This window comes from Notothenia rossii, assembly GCF_949606895.1.
Source record: "Notothenia rossii genome assembly, chromosome: 2".
Lineage (NCBI taxonomy): Eukaryota > Metazoa > Chordata > Actinopteri > Perciformes > Nototheniidae > Notothenia > Notothenia rossii.
In genome coordinates this window covers 76,690,049-76,703,222 of record NC_136904.1, presented here as the reverse complement: position 1 = coordinate 76,703,222, position 13,174 = coordinate 76,690,049, and the positions used below count along the sequence as shown (strand labels likewise).

The 13,174-nt window shown below is 42.2% G+C and overlaps 1 protein-coding gene across 1 annotated transcript in view; it reads left to right on the top strand.

Annotated features, from left to right (window-relative positions):
* Window positions 1-369: 369 nt before the first annotated feature.
* erbb4b (erb-b2 receptor tyrosine kinase 4b) overlaps window positions 370-13,174 on the top strand; it is a 309,188-nt gene continuing 296,383 nt past the window's right edge. The window contains exon 1 of the mRNA XM_079665758.1: window positions 370-795. Within this exon, the coding sequence (XP_079521884.1) occupies window positions 717-795 (79 nt within the window). The 5' untranslated portion in view covers window positions 370-716. The remainder of the gene's footprint in view (window positions 796-13,174) is intronic.

Genomic DNA, 13,174 nt, shown 5'->3' with positions numbered 1-13,174 from the left:
TTACTTGTTATCCTGATAAAAAATAATAATATATATAGAATATATAGAGTTAAATTCAGAATTAAATCACAAAGACCTCCAATATGAGATTATATCAAATCTGAATACAATCTTCCAAAGCACATGTGAAAGCCACCTGTCAGTGATATTCAGCTCGATTTCACCCATTACGCCTATAAATCCTTCGCACAGCGTTCATCTCGGCTGTGTTCAATGTGACAGGTGCAACGGAGCCGACGCACAAATTCATGAAGTTTTGGCATCTTGAGTCAACCAATAGCAGCGCGTATGGAGTTGTGTCCGTCGGGGATTAGGTTGATTGTCATGCACCTGTGCCAATCACAGAATTAGTGGGAGGAGCTCAGCAGCTCGGAGGTGTGTCTGAAGAATACGAGTCTACAGCTGCATACTGTATCCAAGTCGGGGAGTAATGGCATGAGTACTGCTTTTTACTGTTTAGACAAGCTTTCCAGTGCGCGCGTTGGAAACTAACATTCGACACTTTCTGCGTTCACGTCAGTCCCCAATTAGCCCATCAGGCACCGCGAGGCGAGGCGGAAGACTGTCGGACAAACTGTAAACTTAGTCAAAGCGACTAAAGTCCCCAAACTCCCAGGCTGAAGAGGCTACAAACGACTCATCCGTTCTGGCTGTTTCAAGGAAGGATACGCTGCTGGACATGTGAATTTAAAAGGAGATACTTGCCCAGCAGAATCATGAAACCAACAACTGCCCTGTGTTGCTTCGGCTTTCTCCTCACTTGCCTCTTGTTCGGGTCGAGCTCTTCACAATCAGGTGAGTGGACGCTAGCGCAGTTGTGTGTGTGCTCCCCGGTGCGCAGTTGTGTGTGTGCTGCTCGGTGCGCACAGTGGAAAAACTATCAACAGAGCTTATTTTTGCTCTGTGTATGCACGTAATAAATGGTATTTGCACTTGACAGAAACATTCTACACCTGCAGTTGTCATTTCCCCTATCAGTCAGCCCCATAATGTTGATGAAACGTCTCAGTCACAGCCGTAGTATTTACCTGAAAGGGGGCTTACGTGCTGCTGAAACACAGGTGCAGGTTTGAGCAGATGGCAGGTTGTGATACGAAGGGCTGAGTGAATCCGTGCCAGTTACTCGCTCCGTCTTCGTTGTGCACAGAGCGGCACTGTTGAATTTAGAGGCAAAGGAGAGCATTTATTGTCCAAAGCACGTGTCCTTTCAGACAGTGTGGACAAACACAGAGGAGTGACAGCTCGCTTTACAACAGGCTACTGTGCTCTTGTCTTCATGTCGCTAGACAAGCTGTCTGATGTGTTTCAAAAGTTCGTTTTTTCCTCTGTTCTTTGTTCCCCTCAAGACTAGTTCATCCCCGAATGATAATGATAGTAGTGATACAAAACTGTCACACCTCTATCGTTTCCCCCCCCCTTATTTATTTGAAACGTTCGTTTATTGCACAGCAGGTTGTTTTAAATAGATATAAGCTTCGCAGGCGTTGTCATTCCAAGGGCAATATTCTGATCAATTTTGGTTTAAAAGTCCTGCAGGGTTTGGAAATATGATATTGTTTTTTGGCTCTGATCTGTGTAAATGCCTTACCTGCGCAGAGGGTGATAACAGTTTGCACATTCATCCATATGCATTCTTTAATCGGGATCAAAGCAAAGCGGATTACCGTGAAATTACATTATTCCTCATTTTTTTGTGAGCCCCCTCAGGGATCCCGGGGGCCACAATTTGACAGTCTGCGTTGTTGCGCACAGGACTTCACACAGGCAGTGGCAGTACCGTTTGTACAGTGCAGCGGCGCTCTTTACGCACAGGGAAGTAAAGGTGCGCTTACCGTGTGTTTGAGAGAGAGCGAGAGAGAGATAATTAAGTGCTGGTAAACAACAACTATTGCCAAATGGATACATAAAAAAATCCTCATCCACATACATATTTACATTCGGGCAGGACGAGAATGAGAACTGGAGAGAATATGGATATATCCTTGATTTTTACGCAGGTTCTCCCCCCTTTCTCATTTTTTTTGTGACGGCATAGACCCCCTGCAAGCCCCCCTGTGTGTGATCCACCTATTTAGAATACTTGTTTGGCATGACTGATATGATAATATTGCATTAAACATCTTACGCAATGAGAGTGCAATGGAAATCTTTTTTTATTTATTTAATTGTCCCAGCCAGTGTTGGAAAAAAGTCATTTATGTGAGAGAATTCCTATTTTGCCCATTCTGTGTCACGTTGTTTTTCTCTGGTCATTAAGTTGTTTTTAAGGAGAGGATAGGTCTATTTTTGCAGTTTGAAATTCTTAAAACAAGTGAAATTGTTTTTCTCACAGCCTAAGCCCAATTAGAACAGATTGTTTTAAATTGAAAATAATACAACTCTGAATGAGACATGTTTTGCAACGTACATATTTTAAAGATCCCAAAACCAGTGAGTGCACACAGTTTAACGCACAGAGAAAACTAGAGAAGTGCGTGTCCTCCTGTCATTTCCCTCCCTTTGTAGAAAAAAAGGTAGCCAGAAAATAGCATGTTTTAATATTCTGTTTCACTTGTCAAAAACATGTTGAAGGACACATGTCTTTGGGCGACAGCCTCCTCTTCCCAGTATGTCCGAAGACGTATTCAAGGTTTTGTATTTGTGGGTTATTTTCGGCATTTCAGAAAAAAAACGTCCTTGTTTTCTATATATATTTTTGGATGCCTTAGTTTCGATTTATTTTTGTACGATTTATAAAGGATTGTTATTTTGCAGTAGGCTACGTGTCCATAAAATATGGCGGGCATGAAAAGCAGATTTGTTGTAAATAAACAAAATTGAAAATAAAGATACGAGATAGGACTAAGTGTTTCAAAAACCTGCCTGGTGCATTTTTCGGAAACGGGAGAATCCAGCACAAAGCTGACACTGGCGTTTGTCTTTTTCTCAGACAGGCTAATCCCGTCCCCTGGTGGGGCTCCACAATCATGTAAATGCATTTGGAAGTTAAGGGAACACAAAAGAGAGTCCGAGACAAACGTAGTAAGAGCAGGTTATACAAATATCGGCTTAAACGTGGATTAACATCTGTCTGAGAATAAAAATGCAGAGAAAGGCAAAGTGATGAAATGTATGTGCGCTTAGTTTTTTGTGTGAAATTGTGGGCGCGAACGAGTAGCTGCCTTTTTTATTCGCTTTTGTATGCAGGCTGTAGCCTGAGGATTGTTATAATGCATAATGTACAATGTTATAGGGAAACGCTCACTTGCACCAGTGCTTTCTCATAATGTTGTTGGATGAATGCATGCATCCAACAATGCTTTTTAATGATCATTAAAAACGTCATACTCAATTTCTGATAGTTTCACATCTCCTATCTTCAACATTTCACATGTAATGAAAATCAGAACATTTAAATGACTTATAGTTTTAGTTTGTTTACTGAAGAGCATAAGCATTCTGTAACTTCCCCAAAAATTACATTGAACACAGAATCATCTAAACTTGAGTTAATAGGTTTCCACATCACAGCAGGCCACCTGTCTGCAAGGTGTCCCTGCACTGCTTTTCATTCGACACACTGAGCTGGAGGATAGAGGTGGGGAATACATACAGATGCCAATTCTAAACCTTATGGCCACATTCCAAAACACAATTTGTGTTTATGAATATTAAAAACATTTTGTACACAGGAGTGTTATGGAAGTCATCTGTTACAAATACAACTGTGTGTGTGTATTTGTGGACTGGGTTTTCAGTTAGCACGTCGTAGATAAACTGCACCCTTAAGTGACCCTGTTTTACAACAGTTTATTATGTCTTATGGTTACTGAGTGTTTTTTAAGTCGTTAAGGATTCTACACAAAAGGTGGATGGATAACCTTCTAAAAATGCAATGATGGTTTATTAAGTTTGGGGATTATACCCTCTACTGCATTCTTGATTTTATTGTGGCACTAACTTTTTATTAAGTTATTTCCAGTCTTTAGCTGATGAAATTGTTTACAAGCAATCAAGTGAGGCTCAGAGAGATGCTCATCTAGAAAAAGGAGCAGTGAGGATGTCCTTTTCTGTTTCTCTTTGTGCACTCTCACACTCGTGCTGCAGACTGACACTTCTTGTACACCATTTTCTGTTGTGTAAGGAAATAATGGTGTCACATTTTAGAGGGCCACACAGCTCCGCTTCGTCACAAAGCTCTATCACAGTCATATCTTTGCCTGCTGTCGCCTGATAAAGGAGCGTTGACCCTTCACCGCCACCAGGCTTTTATTGGAAGAATGGCAGGTCTTTGATTAGGTGGTGATCCACTTCCATTTGTTGGAAAAAGGAATGTGATCCTTGGTGCTTTCATCTCCTCTTTCTCTGTAAGAGATGAGGAGCAACTTAATGGCCATTGATCCATTGTATTGAAAAATCTGTTAAACCCTATCATCCAACACGAAATCCTGCTGCCATGTCTTTTTACAAATAGTCAATAGTGTTTCACACATAGATTATCATGTTATTGTTTCCTCTTTTCTTCTGATGATCTGTCCCTTCAGTCAGTTATAAAAACATACGAATGGTGTCTTATTGTCCTTGTCATGTGTCACTAACTGTCACAAGAAAGAAAAAAAGCCTAAAGACATTTTCTGCAGAAAATAACTTCTAACCTTTTGATTGTGTTTTCCTCTCCTGGGGATTTCACCCTGCAGCCAGATAAAGAATAAAAAACCTTCTTTTTTGTAATCTAGACTGTAGAAGTGGAAACCATTAGGTCTTCTATAAATCTCTCCACTTCTCAACAAACAAACTGCTTTTGAACCGCCGGCATCAATAATACATGTGTAGCACCCACAATGCGGCCCAAGAATCCCTCATGAAAAATCACTCTAATATTCCAACAGGGACTGAAAGCGCTCTGTGCAGCGGCCTACTCAATACTGGGTCTGCGACCTTATTGTCCATAATGGTGTTTTTTGTTTTTAATATGCTGTGATGTTACCACAATATTCTTTAATTACCACCACAGGGACTTGTGTCTTTTGTATTTGTATCCTTTCTTCCAAAAATATATTAGATTACCACAGATGACGGAGGGATTGTATTATTATTATTATTATTTCTTTCTGAAGATGCAGCTGCAGAAATTGTTTTCTAGTTTTGACTTGTTGATGGGCTAATAACCAGTCCGTCTGTCTGCAGCCAGCAGAAATGATTGGATCATATCCTACAGTATGTGACCTTTACAGGCTCTGCACCCTCATTTATCACTTGCAGTTATATACGCAACCTACACATGCGTGTGTTTTGCCATGCTTTAGTGTCGGCTCAGCTATTAAAAGGATACCATAATTTAAATGGAGTATCCCACATCTCTGTACATGCATGCATGATTTTGCCAGCGGAGTATTTTACATTCAAATTCTATGCTTAAAGCGAGGTTTACATGCAATTAGATAACTGCAGACTGGATAGGGTTTGTTTAAAATTGAATGCTTAATGCTGTTTTTCTCTCCCTTTTTTTTTATTGCTTTTATGGTTTCTCTTTTTGCTCTCTGGAAATGGAGTGAGCTTTGAGTTTTAGTGTGTGTTTGAGAAGGAAAGGCAAAGGAGCAAAAGGGAAAGACGGATAGCCTCTGTGCAACATGGGCCTGAGTGCCGAATACACAGCAGTCCAGCACTCCTTCATTAATAAGGAAGTGCGATATCCACAAACACAAGCAAGGTCCTGCATGATGTCTTTGACAATATACCACAGCTCGTTTAGACAGATTGGGGACTTAAGTTTCCTTAGCGGGGAAATCAATCTGCTACATTTTAATTAGGTTGGCAAATGTGCGTTAAGGGCCACCAAGTAGAGCTGGCAGCATGGACAACAATACAATGCTCGGGGCCTCTGCTACAATTCAGCCTTTTTGAGTGTCTTGAAATAGAATCAACACGAAAAGCAAGAAGCTAGACAATGAGGGGACATGCACTGTGCAGACATCTGTCACTCAGTCAGAGATCGCTACTTAGACTCTTTCTCTCTGTATCACAGTTGATGCAAGGTTCAAGGCTCTCTGGGTAAAAGCAATATTTGCACAAAAGGCAAAGTTCTGTTATTTATAAAAAAGTACAACAAAGGCAAGCAGCAACAAGTAAAACATTGACACAAAATAAACTTTAATCTCAGTTTCACCGACATTTAGTCAGAATTTGAAACCAAACTCTGCCAAACACAGAATGTAACTCTAATGAACATTTTCTTCAGACTTTGAAAGGTGGTGCACTTTTTTGTAGAGGATCACACAAAGTTGTCTGTCAGTGTGGACTGGTGCCAGTGTTCCTCACACATTGGAGCACTCCCACACACTTTGCACACATACCCACGTACTCATACTGCTTCATTCTGGGCCTTTGACGGCAAATGTGGGAGGTAGAGGCCCTTTTAAAGCCCTCACTCCTGTGTTCATAGACAATGTAGATGTCCCGAATCTGAACGCATCATGTATGTCTGTCAGACTTTTGATCCCCTTTGTTGTTGCTGCTACTCTTCTCACAAGAAGCCTGTCTGTCCTGGAGGGCTGCAGGAGGCTGTCAGACACCGACCCCTTTGACATCCCGGTTTTGAGAGTTTCAAAATGTGGCGACAAAGGGTCGGCAAAACATATGTGCATGTACTGTACGTGTGTTGTTGCATGTGGCGACTGTCTGTCAGTGTTTGTTTCTGGGCTGCATGGTTGGAGGGATAGAAGGTGACTGACAGACTAACAGAGCTCCAGAGACTCTTTCTCTCTGCTCCAGTGTCTGCTTGTTCCTCTTCCTCCACCCACACTCTGCCTTCATCTGTGGCTTTGTAAGCCTCCACACAATGTGGGAGCATTAAAATGACAATGAAAATGATGGCTAATCTTTGTTAAAACACACTCATTACCGCCACATTTCTGAATAAGAGTCCAAAGATAAGAGTTGGTTTGCAATGTTGTTTCTCGCTCTGAGGCGACAGCCTGACATATTGGAGTGATGGGTTTTATTCTCACTTTTTGTGTAATTTTTCTATTCCCGCTCAGAGTTAATAATGGTGGCGAACATATGAAAGGATGATAATAGGCTGACAACTTGGGCATGAAAGACTAGCTCCACCTTCAAACAAGCTTTTCATGCAGTTGTGCATGTGGGTGTGTGTTAAAGGCCTGATTTCTCTCGACTTTCTCCCACTCTGTCTCTTTCCTCTTTTAGTAATCCCCTTATAAAATATTCATAGCTAATCTGCATTTACAATGTAATTACAGACGGGCTTTAAATGATATCGGATATGGCCGACGGAACACACGCTTCATGCAAAATCTTGATTTGGGTGCCTGAGTAAATACGAAAGAGGCTTAGTGGGTTAAGTAATATTTTTATTTAGATAAATCGCTGTTAAATCACTGTCTATCACCAAATGCGGTAATACTATATGTTGATTAAGACTGTGGCCCACTGATGAAAGCCTGTGCCTTTGCAGTATTATGAATGGGTTAACATTCCTTAAAAAAGAAATCACATGTGCATCTGCAGTTACTGCTTTTTGCCATAGAGACCGCTGAGGAGAATGAAATGTAAATCTTTAAGATTGGACTTTTAAGGTTCAAAGTTAAACAAAAGTAACATTTTATTAACTAGCTAGACAATCTTGGCACAACATTTTTGCAAGTTACCATTTTTGCACAACAAGAACCTGGTTCATTGTATTATTTACTTATCCCAGTCACCTTGCATCTGAAAAAGGAGTAACCGTATTTTGTTTACTTTCCATTGTACTTGCAGTAATCGTGATTTACGCACAATGAAATGCGTCACAGAACTATCCCTATTGTCTATTCGTTAAGCTCCCATTGCTCAAACCCCAGTTCCCATCTTTTGGGCGCTGCTGGCCACCGTTTAGTGCTAATGGAGCAGTGTGCCCTGTATGATATTCTTGCATGTCCATTTTTCACTTGTGTTGGAGGACGGGCGGTTGGCGTCCTTTTTTAAATGAAGCACTTGGCGTTTGTGACCTGTAATAAATGAGTTTGCAGTCAGTCATGGCAGCTGTAAGGAGACATCTGGGAGAGAAAGAGAGAGGCAGAGGTGAAGATATTCTGACTTTACAGGGAAACAGTTTATCCATGCAAGAGTGAAAAATGGCTGCACCAAACATCCCACCAAATAAATAAATGATCCTATTGTGAAATGTTAGCAGTTTACAATAAAAATGTGGATTATCTCACTGTAAAATCATCAGGAATTACATGTAACGACTATGAAATCACCATTTAATACCAGAACATGTACAATTGAGTACAACACACAAACATCCCTGATGTTAGGAGAGTTGTTATTCTTCATCAGGGATGTGGATGAGGAGGATTAGATGCAGTGAAGAAAGAAAAACAGGCTGAGGCAGTAGAAAGCAAATAAAAAGGTTATGCTTTCCTATTTGTCAACAGGGGGTATGTCTTTTCAGCTTTGATCCCTCAAGTCCAGACTCATGTTGGACATTACATTCATTTTAATAATTGTAATATGAGCACTTCTTGGTGAATACTCCAATGTTGATTTGACTGCTTTGAGAGTTTTTATTGGAAAATTAACTGTGTTCCAAAACAAAGAGCATGAGCCCGAAATACTGGAATCTCAATTCTATAATAATGATAATTGAGTCGGTACTATTCATCAACAGACAACATAATGGTCCTCACATTTATGCGCCTTCCACATCAAACGAAGGTACAGTACTTCCTTAAAAAGATGCAGAATAAATGATTTTGTACGTTTTTTTTATTCAGGTTTTTAAGCGTTTACAATCATGACAGATATGAGCATCGTTGTACTTTTAAGTTAAAAGGAACATGAACAACATTGTACTTGTACATGAAGAGAATTGTATAAATCTCTCTTCAACGGTAAAGGAAATGTTCAGTACTCTGCCGAGCCTCTATTAGTGTGGCTGGTGCTGGTGTGAAGCAGCAGTCACCTTGCAGCAGAGCAGAAATAGCACGGCTCTCTCTCCCTGGATGTGAAGGTACATAAAGCACAGGATGAGGGGAGCAGGATAGGCAATTGACCTTGGCTGCTTTTCGGAGCTGGCTATATGGTCGTACGGATGAGTGCTACGCTTCTGCAGCTTGGCAGAGAGGGAGGGGGAAGAAAGGGGACAATGCTGAGTATGACAGTTATTGTTCACAGTGTAGAAAAGCACATTTATTTTTGAATTCATGCATAATTGTTCAAAAGTGAACCCATTGTGCAAAAAAATGACTACCCTGGAACATCTCTCTTTTGGTACCGTGTGTGTGTGTGTGTGTGTGTGTGTGTGTGTGTGTGTGTGTGTGTGTGTGTGTGTGTGTGTGTGTGTGTGTGTGTGTGTGTGTGTGTGTGTGTGTGTGTGTGTGTGTGTGTGTGTGTGTGTGTGTGTGTGTGTGTGTGTGTGTGTGTGTGTGTGTGTGTGTGTGTGTGTGTGTGTGTGTGAATATGAATATGTGAGACAGGAGCTGACTAAGTGCAACCCAGGTCCAAAGTCAACCCTGCCATTTGGCCCTGCTGTGCTAGACTGTTTACCTGAGACAGGGGTGCTTTATCTCAGCACATGTAAACACACAGGGGGAACACTGTACATCGTGCTGTTTGCAGCCCCCTGCCTTTGTTTCAAAACCTCTCCCCCACAGAGAGACATTATCCCCCGACGGCAAGGTGAATGGGGTGCTGATGCAAGATTATTTGTAGCAGCCAGGGAAAGACCAAAAAAAAAGGAGGGATGGGGGGGTTGAATTCTCCTAATGTTAGCTCAGAGAAGGGCAGGCAGGCAGCAGGGAACATGGGAGGAGAGGGGTCTTTTGGCGGGGATGGGACGGTAGTGAGTGTCTTGGGAGTCTTGGTTAAAGTGGTCGCTATCACAGGAGCTGGACGGACAATTAATCAGCAGAGGCCCAGAGGGGAAGCTGGGGCTCTGACAGAGACACTTCATTCTGCACAGGACGCACACACACACACACGCACCTGCACGCACCTGCTGACAGGCTCACCCGTAACTGCTTCTCACATCTTTCTTTTTGCTCCTGTTGTCATGGCTTATATTGTGTCCCCCTCCTTGTCCGCCCTTCTTATTCTACTCTTTTTCTCCTCAGTTTCTTCATGTTGCTTTTTTCTGTCTCTTTTGGTCTCTTCCTTTCTCTTTGTCCTCATCTCCTCTCCCCAGACATGTGTTTTAGGTCTGTGAACCCCTTGATTAGAATGAGAGTCCCTCTTGTGACCTGATGGCTCTGTTAGAGTTGGAGTTTCTTGCGGCTGTAGTTGGAGAAGGCGAGGTTGGGAGAGAGAAAAAATTAAGCTGAGAGAGGGTGGACTGGTGGCTATACTTCACCCTAACCGCCCTTCTCGTCTTCCCGGCGCTCATCCCTCCGTTTCTGCCTTTCCACCCCCCTTCTCTCCCTCTTGGCTGGCGCTGAGTGATTGATGGATTCAGGTTTGACATGGCCCGATTCACCCGAGGGCGTTTGCAAGGACACTGGTGAGATTCAGCCAGATGCTGGGGAGAGGCACACAGGGAAAGACAAAGGAAGGAAAGGGGTTGTACTCGACCCTATTGACCAGCATGCTTTGCCAGGGTTGCCAGGGTGAATAAGCATTTCCTCAAACAGTGCACCTGTTCTGTTTTCCATTGCATCACACTGTGGCTTTTGCACTAATACAATGAATGTAACTGAAAGCACACTAAAGGTAATGATTCTCAATAATGAACCTAATGCTGATTGCAAAATCTGGAGACCTTTTTTCATGATGGAATTATTGCAAATAAACAATGCTCGCTGTTTGTAGCTAAACACCAGTGCGTTTATCATTTAAGATGGGGGTGCTTACTGGTTTTAAAGCACTTAGTATTGTAACCATTTTGAGCACATACAGCACAAGACCCTAAAGGGGATTTATATGTTTGAAAAATACATGTTTAGATTAAATAAGCATTCTACGTTTTGTTGCCCGTCCACTGAACAGCAAACATCAAAGCAGGGCTTCATTCAATAATATGAAACGCATCATAATCAAGTCATGTAGCATTGGCTCGAGATGCATTGCAGTATAATGCAAGTGTATAATCCACATCTGATGTTCTCAAAGTCATAAGGTGTAACTATTGTGTATTATTGATACAGAAATAGGCAATGTTTAATCATTAATACACGTACAGTAAATCCTGCGAATATACGTCCCTGCGTTGAATCAAGCCAAGGCTGTGTGCTGCGTCGCCCTCCAGGGGGGGTCTTGTACCTCCCAGTAAGCAAACACCCACTTGACATAGAGCCAAGATAAAGGGAACAAGGCCCGCAGTGTCTCCGTACCCCAAATGCTTTGTCCTGGAGGAGGCTCCCGCCGTGACTCCCGTCTCCTCACCCCACGTGACACGCCTGTAGATGAGGCAAGCATTTATCTCGTGAACATTGTCTGCAGAGGGATGGGCCCTGTCCAGGATTCAACAAGTCAAACCTGAAGCAATTTTTTATGTAAACAAGAAAAACATTTTTACCAAATTTTTTAAAACTCCTCAGTTTTCAAGTGAGAACATCTCAAGCTTTTAGAGACTCTTCAAGCTTAGCTGTTTCCCTATGTACTCAGTTTCTTAAGGCTTAATACACCGAAGTATAACACTCTTTAGGGATTGATTCCTGCCTCTGCACCGCACCTGCCTGCCTCAAGTCTTCCCATTTAAAAAAAGCAGCTTCAGACTCTCAGTGTTGGCAATATCTCCTAATCTCTCTTACTGCATGATGAGTATAGTGTGTGTGTGTGTCACCCAGCTGTCTCAAAGCCGTGTCTGGCTATCTGAGCAGTAAACACAACAACAAAAACAGGTATCTTCTGCTCTCCCTCTCAACGCCGTCTACCACACTCCAGGCTTTTTGCTCTCTGTCTGTCTTGGCAGCAATGTGAAGTCAATAGGATGAATAAAACATACCTGAATCAGACCCCTCTAACCTGGGAAATGTCAAGCTGTCAGTATAGCTTAATGGGAAAACATAGGGCTGGTCCCAAGGGCCGGAAAGTTTATCGCAAAGCACCAAAAACGCAGCTACACCAATTGGTTCCTTTTGTGTATGAAAAAACACAAACTCTGCATCAACGTGCATTTTATGATGAATAAGAGGGGTAAAGTGATTTTCATTCAGTTGTTGGAGATTTTTCCAGTAATTTTACATTTTGGTCCCATAGCTCGGTATGCAAACATATGTTTCCCTGCTCAGTTAGTCAGTTTCCACGGGGGTTTGTGTGAAAACTTGTGTGCACCTATGACACTGCAAACTTCTTTGGGTAAAGCCATCCACCAAATTGCTTATGTGAATTTCATTCAACTGGTCTGCCCCTGGAAAACTACCATTTAACATGCATTACTACACACACATTACACAACTCATCCTGGCCTTCGGTGCTGGTAGCAGAACCCTGCAGCTAATTATCTTTAAATTAGGTCTGAGGTCTGCGTTTAATTAGGCCTAGCCATGAGGAGGTTTGAAGCTCAATACTAACTCCTGCAACTTCAGCTGCCAAACCTCATCAGCCTAATGGAGACTCAGTAAGGGCCCTCGAGGACCCGGCAGGCTAACTTGACTTTCTGCCTCATGCCGACCAAGACCCATACACACACACACGGCTAATAATCAAGACATGATGAAGTTAGGGTGAAGCAGATTGTGCATAAATGTGTTTATAGAAGAGAAGTTAGACTTTTTAATCGCATCATTTAAATTACTTTTTAGGTATATTGCTCCTGGCTTCTCTATGTTTGTTGCTATTACTCGTATTCAGTTAACACTCAAACGGTCCGACCTGTTTCAACAGCCGTTGAACTCTATGTAGCTTGCACACCATAACACATTTAGAAATTCTCCAAATGCCTGAATGGCCCATGGTTTTCCTCAGACTTGGCATGATGCAGCATATATCTCTCCTTATTCAGCACATTTGTTATTGGTCTGCTGGTTTTTTGTAGCCATCTGGTGTAAGGTAGGTTGTCCGCCCTGTGAACAAATTCCTCTTGTATAAAAACAGGAGGCTGAGTCCAACCAGAGCACAGATCTCACTCTTCCATTGTTCCATGCCAGTGCCTGTTTCTTACCTTTATTCCCCTGCCATCTCCTTCAGGTGTGGAAATGACAACTCTGCTGTTAACACTGTTGTGTGTGTGTGTGTGTGTGTGTGTGTGTGTGTGTGT